This window comes from Balearica regulorum, chromosome 28, assembly GCF_011004875.1.
Source record: "Balearica regulorum gibbericeps isolate bBalReg1 chromosome 28, bBalReg1.pri, whole genome shotgun sequence".
Lineage (NCBI taxonomy): Eukaryota > Metazoa > Chordata > Aves > Gruiformes > Gruidae > Balearica > Balearica regulorum.
Genome location: NC_046211.1, coordinates 1,316,817 through 1,333,799, shown reverse-complemented (window position 1 = coordinate 1,333,799; position 16,983 = coordinate 1,316,817). Strand labels below are relative to the sequence as shown.

Genomic DNA, 16,983 nt, shown 5'->3' with positions numbered 1-16,983 from the left:
CAGGACCCCCAGGGACCCCCCCCAGGGACCCTCAGCACTCCACAGGACCCCCAGACACCCCTCCCTGGCCCCTCAAAATTCCCCAGGACCCCTCAGCACCCCCCAGGACTCCCCAGCACCCCCAGGGACCCCCCCAGGGACCCCCCCAGGGACCCACTCCACAGGACCCCCAGGCACCCCCCCGACCCCTCAGCACCCCCCACCACTCCACAGGACCCCCAGGGACCCCCCCCAGGGACCCTCAGCACTCCCCAAGACCCCCAGACACCCCTCCCTGGCCCCTCAAAACTCCCCAGGACCCCTCAGCACCCCCCAGGACTCCCCAGCACCCCCAGGGACCCCCCCAGGGACCCCCCCAGGGACCCACTCCACAGGACCCCCAGGCACCCCCCCGACCCCTCAGCACCCCCCACCACTCCACAGGACCCCCAGGGACACCCCCCCCCAAGGATCCCTTTTAGCACCCCAAGAACTTCAAGGACCTCCCCCTGCCCCCCCCCCCCCCCCCGTAAGGGACCCCAGAACAAAGGGCCTGACGGGGGGGGGGGGGCAGGAGCAGCTGAACACCCCCCCGTGCCCCCCAAACCCCTCAGCCTCACCCATATGTGTGTGTGCCCCCCCCTACCCCCCCCGAAATCAGCCACACACCGTCACTGGGAGCATTTAATTAACATATAATATATTTTAAAAAATAATAATAATAATAAATCACTCTGGCTCCCTCCCGTGCAAGGCGGGGGGGGGGGGGGGAACCGCAGGTCCTGGGGGGGTCCCAGGTCCCCCCCGCCCGCGGACGGGGCCCCCCGCGCTCCCCCGGCGGGTGGGGGCAAAGTTACAAGTGCTTTCTACACGTCCCGCGGGGTCCCCGGCAGCTGGGTAAGGTGTGGGGGGGCTGGGGGGTACATACGGGGAGCAGCTGGGGTGGGGGGCAGCAGGATTTCTCCTTAAACATGATGATTAGCCAGAAAAAAATAAAATAAAAAGAGAAGCGGCACCCCCCCGCGCACACACACCGCCCCCCCCTGCCCCCCCCCGGGGGTCTCTACCTACGGGGTTATGTACAGCCGCCCCCGGGGGGGGGACGGGAGCCCCCTCTCTGCCGGGGTTTGGGGGTGCCGGAGAGCGCCTGGCTCCTGTGTCCCCCCTCCTCCGGCATCCCCCAGCCCCGTTCTCCGGGGAGGGAACCAGCGGCAGCCTCACCGTTTTACCGGAAAAAAAGTGAAAAAGGGAAGTGTGGGAAAGGGGGAGCATGGAGGAAATTGGGGTGGGGGGGTCCGGAGGTGGGGGGGTGGGGTGGGGGGGGGTTCCGCGGGCGGGTGGGGGTGCTGGCGGAGCCCCTGGCCCCTCACTGGAGGCGGTCGGTGCGGAAGGAATCCTCCACGGCCGGGTCGGTGAGCAGGGCGTAGGGATCGCTCAGCATGTTCAGTCCGTCCAGGGTGAGTGGTTCGATTTTCAAATCCTCCTCCAGCCCCAACGTCGCCGCGTCCACCTCGAAACCGGGAACGCCGGCCAGCGCCGTCGCGATCTCCTTGGAGATGCCGGGGGGAGAATCCCCTGTTGGGGAGGGGGGGGGGGGTTCATGAGAAACGGGGGGGGTCAGCGCCCGTCCCGCTCCCCGCGGGGGGGGGCTGCCGGTGCCCCCAACCCACCCACCGGTGAGGACGATGTTGGGGATGGGGCCGTGGCGGCTGCAGTTGCTCAGGTTTTGCCGGTTGAGGACGTGGGGGTCGTAGGTTCCCTCGCTTGGGGGGTAACTCAGGCTCCCCAGCTCCTCGGGGAAACTGCCGCTGTTGCCGGTGGGGCTTTCCCCCATCCCGAACTGCTCGAACTGCGGGGAAGAGGCAGGTTACGGGGGCGAATATCCCCGCTGTCCGCCCCCCACCCCGGCGTGCGTCGTTTCCCCCCCCGCCATGCCGTCCCGGGAGCACTCACGCTGCCCAAGCCGAAGTCGCTCAGGGGCTGTCCCAGCTGGTGCTGCTGCTGCAGGGAGGCGTTAGGCTGGTACTGGGGGGCGTACGGACGCTGCGCGGCTCCGCTCGGCGGCACCGGCGGCCGTGCCGGAGGGGCGGGGGGCAGCGGCGGCTGCGGGGGGGACTGCACGGGTTGGTGCAGGGCTTTCTGGCTCGGCTGCGACTGCAGGAGCAAACCGGGCTGGCTGTAGGAGTACGGCGGGAGCCGCTGGTCGGCCGGCAGCTTGCTGGTGTCCAGGGGCACCCCCTGCGGAGAGAGCGGAAAAGAGGGGGGGGGGGGGTGTCAGCCTGCACCCACCCCGGCGCCCACTGGGATCCGGCCCCTCTGCTCAGCCCCCGGTGCAGCCCCCAGCACCGGCTGCGGGTTTGGGGAGACCACGGCGATCCGGGAGAACCCGAATTTCAGCCCCGCGAAACCCCGCGCCCGGCGCTGGCCGGGCTCCCCGCACCGCGTCGTTTCCCACCCCCGCCCCCCCCCTTTTCCCCAAGCCGCCTCGTCGTCCCCAAGCGCGCAGAGCTCCCTCCCGGCGCGGAGGGGTCCGCGGGTTCGGGACGGGGAGGGGGGGCGAGGGGCTGCCCTGGCGTGTCGGCTGAGATGAGGATGGAAAACGAGACAAGAGAGAAGTCGAGGAAGGAGAAGACGGAGGCGGAGCGCGCGGCGCGGGGCCGGCGCGGGCGAATGGACCATGCATACCTGGGTGATGGAGGACAATGTGGGTGACATTGTTGGTGAGAACTGTTTGGGGTGCTGCCTTCTGGAGTCGCCACCCATTGGGAGGGTGAGGGGGCTGAGCGGGACCCGTCGGCGGGGCGAGGTGTTTATGGACGCCTGCACCATGGGGGCGTAGGAAGAGCCGCTCAAGCCGGAGGGCAGGCTGGGGTTGCTGGGGGAAGATTGCATGGGCTGGCTGCGGGGGGATGTGGGGAGGGAGGGATTGCTGAGCGAAGAGGAGAGGGAGGAAGGCAGGGACTGGTTGGAGAGCGAGGAAGGGATGGAGGAACTGCTTTGGGAGGATTGGAGCGAGGGGTTGCTGAGGGAGGATTGGAGAGAGGGGCTTCGCAGGGAGGCCTGGAGGTTGGGATTGCTAAGCGAGGACTGCAGGGACGGGTTACTCAGGGAGCTCTGCATAGGTGAGGTAAGTCCTGTGGGGACAAAAAAGAAGAGACACCACCGTTACCCATGGAATCGCCCCGCGCCCCAGGCTCTCCTCCCCGGGCCGGGCCAGGCTGGGGCTCCCCGTCTGCCTCGGGTGGGATGGAAGGTGACGGAGGCGACCAAAACGATGGAGACAGAGACAGAAACACACACAGCCCGGGAACAGGACCGCGGCAGCGCAGGAAGCTCCGGCTCGGCAAGCGGAGGGCGCCGGGGCAAGCTCCCCCGCCGGGGCCGCCGTCCCACACCCCCGTGGGACACCCTGACGCCGTCGGACGCCGCAGCTCTCCCCGCCCCGCTCCCAGGCCGCGGCGTCTCCGGCCCAGACCAGGATCGCCCGGAGAGGCCGATCTCTGCCGCAGCCGGCTCCGGCGTGCAGGCCGGGGGGGGGTTCCCGTCTCCCCCCGGCCCCGCCGAGTACCGGCCGCAGGCAGCTCCCCGCCACGGGGGAAACCGCTCTCTCGGCTCCCCGCATCTCGGCGGCTGGTGCGGCCGCCCCGGGAACGGCAGCTCCGGCGTTTCCCTGTCGGGACGGGGCCAGCCCTCACCTGGCGAGTCGTAGCCCGTCCCCAGTCCCATGCTGCCGCTGATGCCCAGGTGCGTCATGGTGTTGGCCAGGTTGCTGGTGCTGTTGCCCCCGCTCAGGCTGGGGTAGGCGGTCTCGTCCGGGTCGAGAGGGGTGGGCAACGGGGAGGGAAAATGCAGGTTGGTGAGGTCGGGAAGGGAGCCGCCCGTGTTGAGGGCCGAGGGGACGAGGGGGACGTTGGCAGGCTGATCCGGGGACGGAAATATGCTGGGGGAAAGAGAGAGACACGCTCAGGGTGGGAACGCCGCTGCCTCCTCTGGCGTCCCCCCTCCCCAGTTCCAGCCCCGTGGGAGGTCGGGCTGCCCAGTCGCGTTCCCAGGACTTACTGGATCCCAGGGACTTCGCAGGACCGCGGCCGGGCCGAGGAGGAGGAGAGCTGCAAAACCAAAGGGGAGGAGTGAAGCGAGGCCGCCGGGATGCTGAACCTGCGCTCTCCCCCCCCTCCGCCCGCCACCCCAGGACCAGCCGCGGTTTGAGGGCAGGAAGGAGGCAGAGCCACTCCGGTGTCGTAACGCCCCGCGGGCAGGAAGCAGGCAGCTTGGGCAGGGGGACGCAGGGGTGACTTCCTCACCGTCCTTCCTCCGCACCCACCTTTTTGGCGTCCCAGGGCTTCAGCGAATGCTTGTTGTCATCGAAGGTCTCTTCGATGGGAGGCACTTGGAAAACAAACACTGGGGGGGGTGGGGAGAGCAGAGGGTCAGCACAGGGAGAGCCGCACAACCCACCCGCATCCACCCACCGGTCATGAGTGGGGCGTTACAGACCCGCTCGTCACAGAGGGGTCCCCAGGAATTGACACCCCGCCCCCCCATCCCACCCGCTGCCCCGACTCTTTGCTCACCTTTACTGTCTGCGTCCCCATCCAGAAAACCTGCGAGAGAGCGGGGGGACAGTTAGCGGCAGCACACGGGGACACGGGGGACATTGCCCAGCGCCGTGGAGTGAAGGCAGAAAGGGGGGACCCCAGGGTCCTCGAGGGGTAAAAGGGGTCCCCCGGGGTGCCGCTGGGGAAAGCGGGGTGTCAGGGGAGGGGACACTCACCGCTCCGACGGCCGGGCGGCGGGGCGCCCTGCGAGGGGCCCAGGTAGGCGTCCTGGGGGTTGGGGTTCATCACGCTCGTGTGAAGAGCCGAGTCGGAATTTGTTCTAATTGGAAAAGCGATCGTCAGATGGGCCCAGCTCAGCCCTCGCATCCCCCCGCCCCGTTCCCCTTTAGCTGTAAGAGCCCCCCGAGGCCAGCCCCGGGGCGGTGGGCAGGAGCACGGCCAGGACAGCCGGCAAAAAAGGGGAAGAGCTGGGGGGGGGGGGGGGCTGGAAGGAGAGCGGGAGGGTTCGCTGGAGGAACAACCATCTCCTTCAAAGCCCGCTGTGCCCGACGCTCGCCATGCCCAGGGCGAGCCCTGGAGGCAGGTGCCAGGGGGCTCCGCGGGGACCCCGTCCCCTTCTGCCAGCCCTCCCCACGCGATGCTCTGGTGGAGTCCCTCGCCCTGCGCTTCCAGACACGCTGGGGCTCGCTCCGGCCCCGTCTCCTCCGAGGGATGGCTCTGCCGCCACTGTGAAGGCCCCGGAGCCCTCGCCATCCCTGGCACGGGGACTGGGGCTGGGGCGGGGGGGAAGATGTGCTCCCCCAGAGACCCTTTGCGTCCCCCCGGGGGTCTTGGAGGGGCTGGGGGCAGAGGACCCAGGGATATTACACCCATTGTGTTCCCAATTAGTCGCTCTGAAGCGGATGAGTGCGGGGAGGGGCTGGGAAAAGGCTTTTTGAGCTAATGACGCGTCCTGGGACCGCACAAGGGGGATATTGTTCAGCTGCGGTGCAGCTGGGAGGCAGGAAGCCCCCCCTTCACCCGTCCCATCGTCCCCCCCCACCGCCCATGGGACGCAGCCCCCTCCCGCGCGGGGCCCAGCCGGGGAGCGATGGGCGCCCGTCCGCAGCACGGCCAGGGCCCCGCTGCCGCCTCCGAGCCCCGGGAAGGGGGTTCATATCCCACAGGGGCACCCACTACTCTATCGCCTCGCTGAGTTCCCAAACGTGGCCTGATCCCCCGGGGCTGCGCCAGCTCCCGCTCCTCGGGCTGTGCCGGGGTGAGACGAAGCAGCCGCAGCCGTAGGCAGAGCCAGGTCCTCGTCCCGAGAGCCAGCTCCGAGCCGGCGTGGCCCCATGGGACGCCCTGCCCCGCATCCAGGAGCCCCGCGCTCCCTCAAGCAGCTCCTCGGGGAGCTCAGCGTGGCTGCGGGACCGTGCAGGCCACGGAGACGCGAGGGCTGCACCAAGCCCAGGGTCCCCAGGGCCACCTCCACCCCGGGGGTCCCTGCGTTCAGCGGCCAGAGCAGCCTGCAGACCCCTTCCCTTCTCCTGGGGGACCGGAGGTGCTACAAGCTGTGCCCACCCTGGGGGTCCTGGGGAAGGGCTGGAGTCCAGCTCAGAGCCAGGGAAGAAAGAGAAAAGAGAATCAAAAAACACCAGTCACCTGTTGAGAGCCGAGGGCAGCCTAAACAAGTGTCCTTTCTCCATGGGAAAGTTACTCCAGGGCATGGTCCTTTGGAAGGAGAAACAGCGGGGTTAATCGGGGGGGGGAACAAGGGAGGGGGGTGCAGGGGAGTGCTGCCCCACGGGAGGGAGGGTCACCAGTGGGGAGGCCAAGGGCAGCGGGAGGGGGGCTGCCTTGCACGGACAAGTTGGGGTATCTCCGGCGGCCCCGGGGGATGCCCCTCGGCACGGGGTCGGGGCTGATCCACGACATCCTGACCCTATTCCCTGCCTCAGCTCTCTGCTCGCAGCCCAGACGCCGCGGGGACGGGCAGCTGGGCCTCGAGGACTCAGAAACACGGCCGGCCTGCGCAGAGCGCAGCTAAGAATGAAACAAGCTTGAGGTTCCCGTGAGGAAGGGGCTGGTGAGACCTCTCCATGTGGAAAAACCCCAAAGTCCCAAGAGTCGGGGCGAGCTCTGGGGGAGGAATTTGCAGCAAGATGCTCTCGGGGATGGCTCCTTGGAGCCCGAGGTCCTGCGCTCACTGTGACGGGGAGGATTCGACATAACCTCTTCTTTTGGGGAAAAAAAGCCAAGGTTTTGCCCCGGGAGGTCAGGCAGGACGGCAGAGAAGGCACCTGACGGCTAGGCTTGGATACGGCGGGCCGGGGGAAGATGTGCCGGGGAACGAGGCCGCAGCCCTCGCTTTCCGGACTGACCAGCATCAAGGCTAATCGCGGGGAGCGCAAGACACAACATGAACCTCCAGCAGAGCTCCGGCCTCACGCGGCACAACCCAGGGCTGCCGCCGGGCATCTGCCGCCGCCGGTGTCACCGCCGGGCTGGGGAGAAGGGGCACACACGGCCCCTCAGGCTCCCGGTGCACCGAGATGGTAGCCAAGCCGTGCCGGGCACCGAGGAACGGATACGGCAGGAGAATCGGCAGCAAGAGTCCCTGGGAGAACGGTCCTTGGGCTGGGGAAGGAGAGTTGTGCTGAGCACAGCAGTTCAGAAGAAGGGCGGCCTTGAAAATAAAGCCCAGGAGCCCCGAGCGACCTCTAAAAGGGCTGAGCCGTACCGAGCCGAGCCCGAGCAGCTTCGCCGCAGCTCACCGGGACCTCTGTGGGATGGAGCTGATGCTTGGGGCGCGTTCGGGCTTGGCCAGCCCCGTCCTTGTCTGCCCCCGGGGCCAAGGGCCGGAACGGGCAGGGGCTCAGCCGCCCGGTGATTCACCTTGGGCAGGATCCTTCTTCCCACCGCCACGGCGGACAGAAGCCGCCCCACGCGCCGGAGCCGGCTCTTTTGGGCATGATGAAATCATTTCTCCTTAAAAATCGCTCCCCCCTCTGCGGGAGGGTGTGGGCAACACCCAAAATCAGAGAGGTGGGAGACCTCCCAGCCCCGCTCCCAATATCTCAGTCAGGTTTTTTCCCCCCACAGACTGGTAAGAGAAGCCGTGTAAATCCTCCTGGGAGGGCTGCCCGTTGCGAGGGGCTCTCCTACGCTGGGCTCCTGCCAGCCTGCCTGTTTCCAAACCTCTGGGTGCTCTTTAACACAGAGCAAGCCCCGGGTTCCAGCGACACGGGGAGGAAAATAAGTGCCGGGAACCAAGAAAAATGTGGGGTTTTTACCTCCTCCAGCTGGGCTCGGGCGGAGGCGACAGGTAGGTCGGTCCGTAGGGAGAGCTGTCGATGTGAGAGACACGTTAAGGGCCAAACGGAGAGCGAGGGGCTGAGCAGCCGGCGTGCGGACACCAAACGCAAGCCCGCAGACGGGCCAGGGCGGCGCACGTTGCTGATGCTCGCTAATCCCAAATTCGAGGGGCACCGGGGGCACTGGGATCAGGGCAGGAGCCCCGGCGGAGAGAGGAAAGGCTTGCCTGCCCCCGCCGACGGGGCGGGAGGGAACGGGATAAAGGATATCTGTCGGACGTATCGGCGGAGGGGGGACATCATCCTGCGCGGATCCCGCTGCACTCGCTCTACCAGGCCGTGGTGCCGGGTGCTGCGCGTGGAGTCCAGCGGCGAGTGCAAAGGGCCCTGCGGGGAGGAGACACCGGGGTGAGCCCACCGCCCGGCTGCGAGGGAAGGGGGTCTCAGGATCAGCCCCCCCCTCAACCGGCAGCACTGCCGGGGGGGCCTCGCCAGGCACGGGGATTAGATCGTCCCCATCCATCCCCAACAGCAGCCCGCGCCGCGGTTCTTCATCCTCCTCCCCGACGCCCACCCCGAGTCCCGAGGCAGCTCCTGATCCCCCTCCCCGAGGCACCATGGCTGTGCCACGGGGGGCAGCTCCCCCCAAACCCCCCCTCCGGGCAGCCCCCGGCTGGCAGAGCAGGCTCTGCTCACCTGGAAGTCGGAGACGCCGCTGCCGATCTGGTTGACGTTGGGCAGGGAGCCGCTGTAGTAGGGTCCCCGGCTGTGCGCCAGCCTCAGCTTCTGCGCCTGCAGCTGGGACGGAGCGGGGGGAGGCAGGTCAGGGGGGGCCAGCAGGCACCCCGGGGTGCTGGGGCTCCTCCAAACTGCCCTGTTATACCCGAGACACCCCCGTTTCCATCCCGGCAGGTCATCCCCACGCTCTCCCTCCTGCGGCCGAGCCCCACGCTTGCCCCACACACAGTATCGAGCCCCCGGGATGTCCCACGGGGAGGAGACAGCCCCCCCCAACCCGAGCGAGGCATGCCCGACCCGGTCGGCCTCAGGAACCACGCAGGAGTGGGCCAGGAGGGCTCGAGGTGCCCAGGAGGGCTCAAGGTGCCCAGGAGGGCTCGAGGTGCCCAGGACCTCTCTGCTTCAAAGCCTCTGAGTGCGGACGAGGCCCCGCAAGGGACTTTCCTCCCTCCGTGGGTGCTCTGGTGCAGGAAGGATGCTGAGCCCCCGCTGGGTTTAGCAGCCACGTCTCTCCCGCAGGCTGTGACACCCACGTCCCCGGAGCAGAGGCTGAACCCAGCCCTGCTGCCCCCCAAACAGCCCCAAACCCCCGTGCCCACCCGAGGGGGCTCCGTGCTCCCCAGGCACCAGCGGTCGGCGTGTCAGCCCATCCCCTTCCACCCGGAGGCGCTGGGTTTTCCAGCAGGCACCTTGTCCACACCACAGACTACCGGCAACGCCGGTTGGTGCCGCAGCCCAGAAAAAAAAAAACCTGGGGGAGATCCCACCCTGGGGCCGGGGCTCCGGCGGGGCGGGCAGGAAGGGCTGCCTGCTTGGCTCCGCACGACCCGGCGCTGCTCAAGGCCGAGGGAAGGAGCCACAGCAAAACCGCAGACGGGAGATAACCGGGTGCAGACACCCACCCCCTGCAGAGGAAAACCCCACAACAGAGGGGAGCCGGGTCCCGGGGTGGTACCAGCACCGAGCCGATCCCAAAAGCCCCCTCCTGCCCCGGCCCCGCAGCCGACCCGGGCAGGGGTTTGATCCGCCATCAGCAGCGCAGACTTCCTCATCCCGACAGCAGCAGGAAGGCGCTTTGCTGCCCGCATCCCGGGAAAGGGCACGGCCCCCATCATCATCATCCCCTCCGGCACAGGGGGATGTCCCATTCCGTCCCCCCCTCCAGCATCCCACCGAGGAAGGAGGGTTTCCCCCATCCCGACCCAAGCACATCCAAATCCACCTTCCCTTTGGCCCCGGGGGGGGTCCCCGAGCAGCCCCGTGCACCGGCCAGCACCAGCGCTCGTCGGTGCTGGACAAACCCCAAGGAAAGAAGAGACGAAACACAAAAAGCAGCTCAGAAACGGGCTGCAGCCGGGAAACGTGCAACAGCAAATTCCCAAGCTTAAGACCAGTGAAATCCAGATCCAGGGGGAAAAAAAAAAAAAAAAGAAAAAGAAAAACAACCAAAAAACTGGGAGATTTAGTCAACAGCTGGCTGCGCTGGCACTGCAGGATTAGTGCGAGGAGTTGCGCTGGGGCTTAAGGTCTTGGGATCCTGCTCTGTTCTCCGAGCCAGGGTCCCTGCGGGAGCCGGCAGAGCCAGGCGAGGCCGAAATCAGGCAGCGGCTCGCAAGCGGCCAGAAAAAACTCCAGGAAACACAAAGCAAAGCTCGAGGGGCTGCCAAATCCCCGCGGCGGGAGCGGGGCACCCCAGAGCTGGGCAGCAGCCCCCCCGGCCACCTCTCCCCCATCAAGGAGCCACGAAACGGAGGTGCCCGTGTGGGGCACAAGCCGCAGGCGCAACGGCCGCTGCCAGCTCCTTGCCTGCAGCCCTGTGGGCAGCGATGGAGGGGTCCGGTGGGGCCGGGACCCCCCTTGGGACCAGCTTCTGTCCCAGGCCGTGCTGCTCTGCGCCTCTGCGGGGCTGCCGGTCCCATGTGCGGGGAATGAACTCCCGGAGGAAGCGTCCAGGGGCAGGGATTAGCGGGGAGGACAGTCCTGCTGCCTCTCCCCCTCGGTTTTGCTGCACATTAACCAGCTGTTTACTGTGCAAACACGGTGCGGGAGGCTCCAGCCCACTCCCAAAGTCACCAGCGATGCGCAGGTCGCGGCTCCCGCCTGCTGTCCCGGCGAGAGAGGGGACAAAACCTCCAGAGAGATGTCCCCGTTCGGGAGCCCTGCCTGCCCACCGGGGACGGGGCTGCTCTCGGCTCGGCAGGCAGAGCCACACGTCGCTCCCTTGGGGACGGCGGGACCCCGTCCCCGTCGCCTTCGGCTCCACAGATGTCCGGTCACCGCTGCCTCGCCACACCCAGGGTGCCAACGGGAGTCTCTGACCCAAACGCTCCTGTTTTTTAAAGGTCTGATGGATTTTGCTCCCCTCTTCTCCCGGTCCCGCCGCCCCAAAATGCGGGGGGACACACGAGCCTCCCCATCAGCGGTCCCTGTCACCTGGAAGAGCCTCTCCGTGTCTTTGACTCCGCACTCCTCTCCCCTCACTCATCCATCCCGTATCTCCGCCAGGAAGGACGGCGCTGGCTGGCGGACTCTGCGACTGCCGGCACAGAGCCCCATCGCCGGGGTTGGCACAACCCGGCTCTCCAGGAGCTGAAATCTGGCTAAACCCCGATCTTGGCAAACAGCCGCGCAATCCCTGCTGACTCCTCAGGGCCGGCATAGAGCAAAACGCAAACCGGAGCCGACCGTCTCCTCTTGACGGCTTCCCCCACCCGGGAAACCACGCTCCCGGAGATGTGCCGCGGCATTCCCGGCCTCCCCGCTCCGCTGGCAGCCCCCAGAGCAGCCCCTCTGCCACTGAGGTCCCTCTGAGAAGCCCTCAGCCCACGGCGTGGGGGGGACACGCACGACTCCCCTTCCCCAGAAGCTGCCGAGCGGGGCGGTTTTGCCGGCTCAGATCCGGCGTGCTCATCCACGCTCCCAACGCTGCTTTTTCTCAGGCTCCGGCCAAGCTAAATTTAAGCATCGCTAGGGATGAAGCATCCACCGCTTCCCGTGGCCGCGTCGGCAGGAAGGACCAACCCAACCCACCCGAGGGTCCCCGGTGCTCAGAGACAGACCCCCACCCCCCGCCCCGAGTGCCAGGGCCGGCTGCGACACGGTGGGAACCCGTCCCGAGAGCCGTGGGCACGGCGGATGCCCGGCAAGAGCCGGCGAGAGCACCGGCAAACCCTCAGGTGTCGCAAGCCGCGAGTCGGTTTTTCCACCCGGTCGCCGGGACGTACACTCGGAAGCGGAGGAGGCGCACGGCGCGCACCGGGACCCACGCACGGCGGCCACGGGCCGGAGCGAGCCACGTGCGAACCCGTGCCGAGAAACCCGTGGCCAAAAAAATTAACCAAAGTAAACCCACGGGAAGGAGAAGCGGGGTGCAGGTGGGCACCCGGAGAAGGGGGGTTCCGGTGCGGGGTGGGGGGGGCCTTTCCCAGCCTCAAATGCAGACCCAGCCCCAAGCCTGGGGTGATGCCCCATCCAGTTCCATCTCCTCTGCACCCCCAAACCCCCCCCCGGCCCCTTCGGGCACCCGCCTGAGCCCCCCCCTCCTCTGCGCCTCCAGACCGCCCCCCCCCCCCGCATCCCCAGCAGAGCCCCCGGCCCCCCCGCTACCCACGAGAACCCCCCCCTCCTTCTGCACCCCCCCAGCCCCCCACCCCTCACCCAGCCCCCCCCTAACCGCCCCCCCTCCCCCTCGGGCCTTCACTCCGCCTCCGGCCCCCTCCGAGCCCCCAGCCCCCCCTGGCCCCTCACGACCCCCCCGGCCCCTCACAGCCCCCTGGCACCCCCCCAGCCCCTGACTCCCCTCACAGCTCCCGGCCCCCCCCAACACCCCCCCCCCACCCCCGGGCCCGTCGCGCATCCGGCGGGGAGGCGGGCGGGGTGTGTGTGGGGGGGGGGGGGGAGGCCGCGGCGGCGCTGCTCACCCGGGTGGAGCAGATCTCCATCATCACCTCCTCGAAAGCCGCCGTCTCCTCCGCCTGCCGCTGCTTCTGCAACGCGATCTTCTCGCTGAACTTCCGCGGGTTAGAAGCACCGGCACCGGCTGAGGAACCAGCACCGGGCCCGGGCCCGGGCCCGGCCCCCGCGCCCGCCGCCGCCATCTTCCCTGCTCGGGCCGCTCCGGCAGCCGCCGCCGCCGCCGCCGCCGCGCGGGGCAGGCTGGGACAGGGAGTCCGCGGGCCGGGCGCCGCCGCTGGGCCGGAGGGGGGCGAGGGACTACAACTCCCAAGAGCCCCCGCGGCGCGCCCGCAAGGGTCGCAGGGAAATTGAGTCGTCGGGATCTCCCACGGGGAGGGCGCCCCCGCAGTGCGGGGTGCGGAGGGCGGGGCCGACTACAAGTCCCGGCGTGCACCGCGCGGCCTCCGCCTCCCTCCGGGCTGGGGCGGGGCTGGGGCGGGGCGAGGTGGCGGGAGGGGCCGGGGGGGGGCACTGCGATTTGGGGGTGTCACCGCAACGGGAGGCAGTGGGCACCGTGATTTGGGGGGGTCACCGCAATAGGAGGCAATGGGCACCGTGATTTGGGGGGGGCACCGTGATTTGGGGGGGTCACCGCAATAGGAGGCAATGGGCACCGTGACTTGGGGGGGGGCACCGTGATTTGGGGGGGGCACCGTGATTTGGGGGTGTCACCGCAATAGGAGGCAATGGGCACCGTGATTTGGGGGGGGGCACCGTGATTTGGGGGGGGGGGGGTCACTGCATTGGGGGGACCCGAGGGGGGGGCAGCAGGGCGGGGGGAGTAACGCTGCACAGCATTAGAGCTGGGGAGGGGGGGCTCCAGCAGGGTCACACCCCCCCCCCCGATGACTGAGAACGGAGCAGACCCCCCACACCCTTCAAAACTGGGGAGGCCTGGACCCCCCCAGCCCATAGAGACGCAGTGTGGGGGGGCACTGTGCCCCCCCCGGCACTGTTGTACCCCCCCAATATTGCACCCCCCCCCCCAGCTCCCCCCAGGCAGAGGCAGCGCCAGCAGGTCCAGTCCTTTATTTGCTTCATCCAACCCCTCTCCCCATGCGGGGGGGGCCGGGGCCGCGTCCCCCGGGGCACCCACCCGCGCTGTAAGGGCACTTGTGGGTGGGGGGACGACACACACTCACCCCCCCCCCCCATTGTGGGGGTCCCGCAGGGGGACAGCACCGTTCCCCCTGTGCAAATGGGGAAACTGAGGCACGGGGCACGCGGGGAGGGGGGGCCCCCCGACACTTTGGCACTTGCACAGAGGAAGGGGTGAAGAGGGGAACCCCCTTCCCTGGGGTCCTGTTTGGGGGGGGGGGGATCCCCCGTCCCGGGGAGGGGCCGTCTCAGATCTTGATGAAGAGGATGGCGGTGACGAGGGCGAAGCCGGCGAGGAGCAGGATTACCTTGGGGATGCGATGTTGGGGGACCCCAAGTTCCTGCGGCAAAATCTCCAGGAAAGTGATGTACAGGAAGGTCCCGGCCGCTAAACCCTCCAGCACCCCCCGGCACAGGCGCTGCCGCGCTCCTGCGCCCGCCGCCACCGCCGTCCCCAACCCCACGCCCAACGGTGACATCATAGCGAAAAGGACCAAGCAGGCGACCACCGCCGGCGGCCTCAGACGACCCCGCAGCAGCTTCAGCGCCAGGCTGAAGGCCACGGCGCATTTATGCAGCAGCAACGCCAGGCAGACGCGCAGCACGGCCCCCTCCGCCTCCTGCAATCCCAACGCCAGCCCCTCCAAAACGGCGTGCAGCGCCAGCGCCAACACCAACAACCCGGCTCGGATGGCGCCGCGGACGCCGGGAACGGAAGGTTGAGGCGAAGGGGTTTGGATGGAACCTGCGGGAAGCAAAGCGCGCGTCTCCTCCGGAACGGACGACAGCTCCCGCTGCGCCAACGCGACCTGCTCCAGCACCAGCACCAGGAAGAAGCCCATGGCCAGGATGAACTCCGGTAAGGGGAACTGCAGCTGTAAAAGGAGGGGGGGGGGGGGGGAACAAAAAGGAGGGGGGCTAAGGGCCTGCCTGCACCCGGCCCTGCCTGCACCCGGCCCTGCCTGCGCCGCCGGCCCTGGGGAAGGAAGCCGGAGGCGGTGGCTGCCGGGAAGCCATGGGCAGAGGGAGGATCTTTCCATGAGTCACGGCGGGACACGGCGGGACACGAGGGCCTCCCGCCTGGCCCGGCCCCCACCGTCCCCTCCCGGCTGCTCCGTCGCCACCAGCGCGGCCCTGTCAGCCCCCACTGTCCCCGTCCCGGCCGCCCCATCCGTACCACCCCCTCCCTCTTGTCCCAACTGTCCCCCATCACCCCATCCTCTCACCCCCCTCCCTTCTCTCTCATCCCCGCTGTCCCATCGCCACCGTCCCCTCCCTGCTGTCCCCCTCCCCACCGTCCCAAACCCACCGTCCCCCCCCGCTGTCCCCGTCCCCCTCCCCACCACCCAGTCCCCGCCATCCCTTCCCTGCTGTCCCAGCGCGTTCCCCCCCTGCTGACCCTGATCCCGGGGACAAGGACACCGGGAAACCCCCGGGGAAGAGCCGGGGTCCCCCCGGGCAGGGTCCCCAGCGGGGGCAGACCCACGGGGGGGGGGGGTCCCGGGCGCTTACCGTGATGCGCAGCCCCTCCAGCGCCGCGGTGATGCTGGCCAGGTAGTCGGGCAGGAGGTCGAGCAGGCAGGTGGCCAGGAAGACGCCGCCGGCGAAGCAGCTCACCAGGCTGAGCACCGGGCTGCGGGTGTCTGGAGCGGAGGGGCGAGACCCCCGCTGAGACCCCCACCGCAGCCCCGTACCCCAGGACCTGCCAGGCCCTTTGGGGTCAGCCCTGCCCCAGGTGACAGCTCTGTCCCCAGCCCGTCCCAGACCGCTGGGACCCCCTGGACACCCCCCAGCCCTCTGGATGTCCCCAGACTCTCCAGGACTCCCCCAGAGTCCCCAGGACCCCTTGGAGACCCCCAGGACCCCCAGACCCCCTCAGATTCCCTGGAACCCCTCAGATGCCTGAGACCCCCAGACTCCTCTGGACTCCCCAGGACCCCCCGGCCCCCAGAGACACCACCCCCCTCCCAGGACCCCTGGGATTCCCCAGACCCTCCAGGACCCCCTGGAACCCCCCCAAGGATCCCCCAGACACCCCCCCAGACCCTCCAGGACCCCCAGACCCCCAAAGTCCCCCAGACCCTCCAGGACCCCCAGACCCCCCAAAGTTCCCAGGACACCCTGGGATCCCCCAGACCCCTCAGACCCTCCAGGACCCCCAGACCCCTCCAGGACCCCCTGACCCCCCAAAGTCCCCCAGACCCCTCCAGGACCCCCAGACCCCCCAAAGTCCCCAGGACACCCTGGGATCCCCCAGACCCCTCAAACCCTTCCCAAGCCCTCTGGGACCCCCCCAAACCCCTGGGACCTCCCTTCCCCTCCAACCCCTGACACCCCCAGACTCCCCGCGATCCCCCAGCCCCCCCTGGACCCCCAAACCCCCCCACCCCCCCACCCCGGCTCCTACCGGCGGAGCTGGGGGGCTGGCGGAAGCAGCAGAGGGGGGCGAGCCCGCAGGCGAGGGGCAGCAGCAGCAGCAGCACCAGGGAGCCCAGCTTCGCCTCCAGCCCGGGAGGGGGGTGCGGGGCCGCCCCGGGGCTCCAGGCCAGCTCCGCCATCCCGGGCCCGGTTCTCGTTACCATCCCACCCGGGGTTTAATAACGAGAACTCAAAAACTACCGCGGGGGAAGTTCCCACCCGCCGACTCGATCGCGCTTTGCATCGTCGGAGCGAACCGGAGCTACGACGGGACGGGACGGGACGGTCAGAGCGGCCGGTGCCGCCTCCCGGCTCCGGTGACTCACAAACCCCTCCCGCCGGCACCGATTCCCCCCCCCCCCCTCCGTGCCCTCGGTGCCTGGAGCAGCGCGGCGGGTTGGGAGGGGGATCCCCGGTGGCCGCGGGGGGGGGGGGGTGGAGGGGTGCGGGTGACCCGGGGCAGCGCTCCGGTAACGGCACACGGGGGTGGCGGACCGGAAAAGGGATGAAGGACGGGGATTGGGAACCGGCACCGGGGATCCGGGATCAAGGAGCGGGACCGGGATGGTGTCCTGGCCCCTGATCCCTGTCCCGGGGTCCCGGGGTCCCCCGTTCCCCCCCCCCCCCCCCCGCACTCACCGCTCGCTACACCGGACCCGCGCGTCCTCGGTGCTCCGCAGGGCGGAGCCGGCACGGCGCGTCTCGACCAATAGCGACGCGAAAACCCCCCGACGGTATCGCTGAGTGACGAGCATCTCAACCAATAGGAAACGAGAAAACCGGGCGCGGTATCGCTGTCCCGGGAGCGCGCGGCGGCGCGCGTAAACGTGTCCGGCTCCGCCGGGGCGGGTCGGTCCCGTGTGTGTGTGTGTGTGTGTCCCGGGTCCCGTTACCGGGAGGGCACCGGCCCGGGCCTGGAGCCACCGCCGGCTGCAGGGAAC

General features: G+C 69.0%; 2 protein-coding genes across 3 annotated transcripts; both read right to left on the bottom strand.

The window, feature by feature from the left end:
- Positions 1–810: 810 nt before the first annotated feature.
- On the bottom strand, positions 811–12,715 carry CRTC2 (CREB regulated transcription coactivator 2). 2 transcript variants are annotated; one of them, XM_075736869.1, is made up of 14 exons: positions 12,493–12,715; positions 8,531–8,626; positions 8,105–8,221; positions 7,814–7,875; positions 6,183–6,251; positions 4,754–4,857; positions 4,554–4,583; positions 4,304–4,383; positions 4,039–4,088; positions 3,675–3,919; positions 2,665–3,113; positions 1,933–2,217; positions 1,654–1,828; positions 811–1,554 (listed from the first exon to the last, which is right to left on the bottom strand). In XM_075736869.1, exons 1-14 carry the CDS (start codon positions 12,667–12,669, stop codon positions 1,346–1,348), a joined length of 2,148 nt encoding a protein of 715 aa, XP_075592984.1. In that variant the 5' UTR covers positions 12,670–12,715; the 3' UTR covers positions 811–1,345. The 2 variants fall into 2 exon arrangements, with proteins under 2 accessions (XP_075592984.1, XP_075592983.1); XM_075736868.1 differs by having other exon boundaries at positions 812–1,554; positions 8,531–8,632; positions 12,493–12,714.
- Positions 12,716–13,540: 825 nt separating this feature from the next.
- SLC39A1 (solute carrier family 39 member 1) lies at positions 13,541–16,782 on the bottom strand. Its single transcript, XM_075736873.1, has 4 exons — positions 16,682–16,782; positions 16,032–16,304; positions 15,137–15,267; positions 13,541–14,499 (listed from the first exon to the last, which is right to left on the bottom strand). The coding sequence occupies exons 2-4, from the start codon at positions 16,204–16,206 to the stop codon at positions 13,873–13,875; spliced, it is 933 nt and encodes a 310-aa protein (XP_075592988.1). The 5' UTR covers positions 16,207–16,304; positions 16,682–16,782; the 3' UTR covers positions 13,541–13,872.
- Between the last annotated feature and the right edge of the window lie 201 nt (positions 16,783–16,983).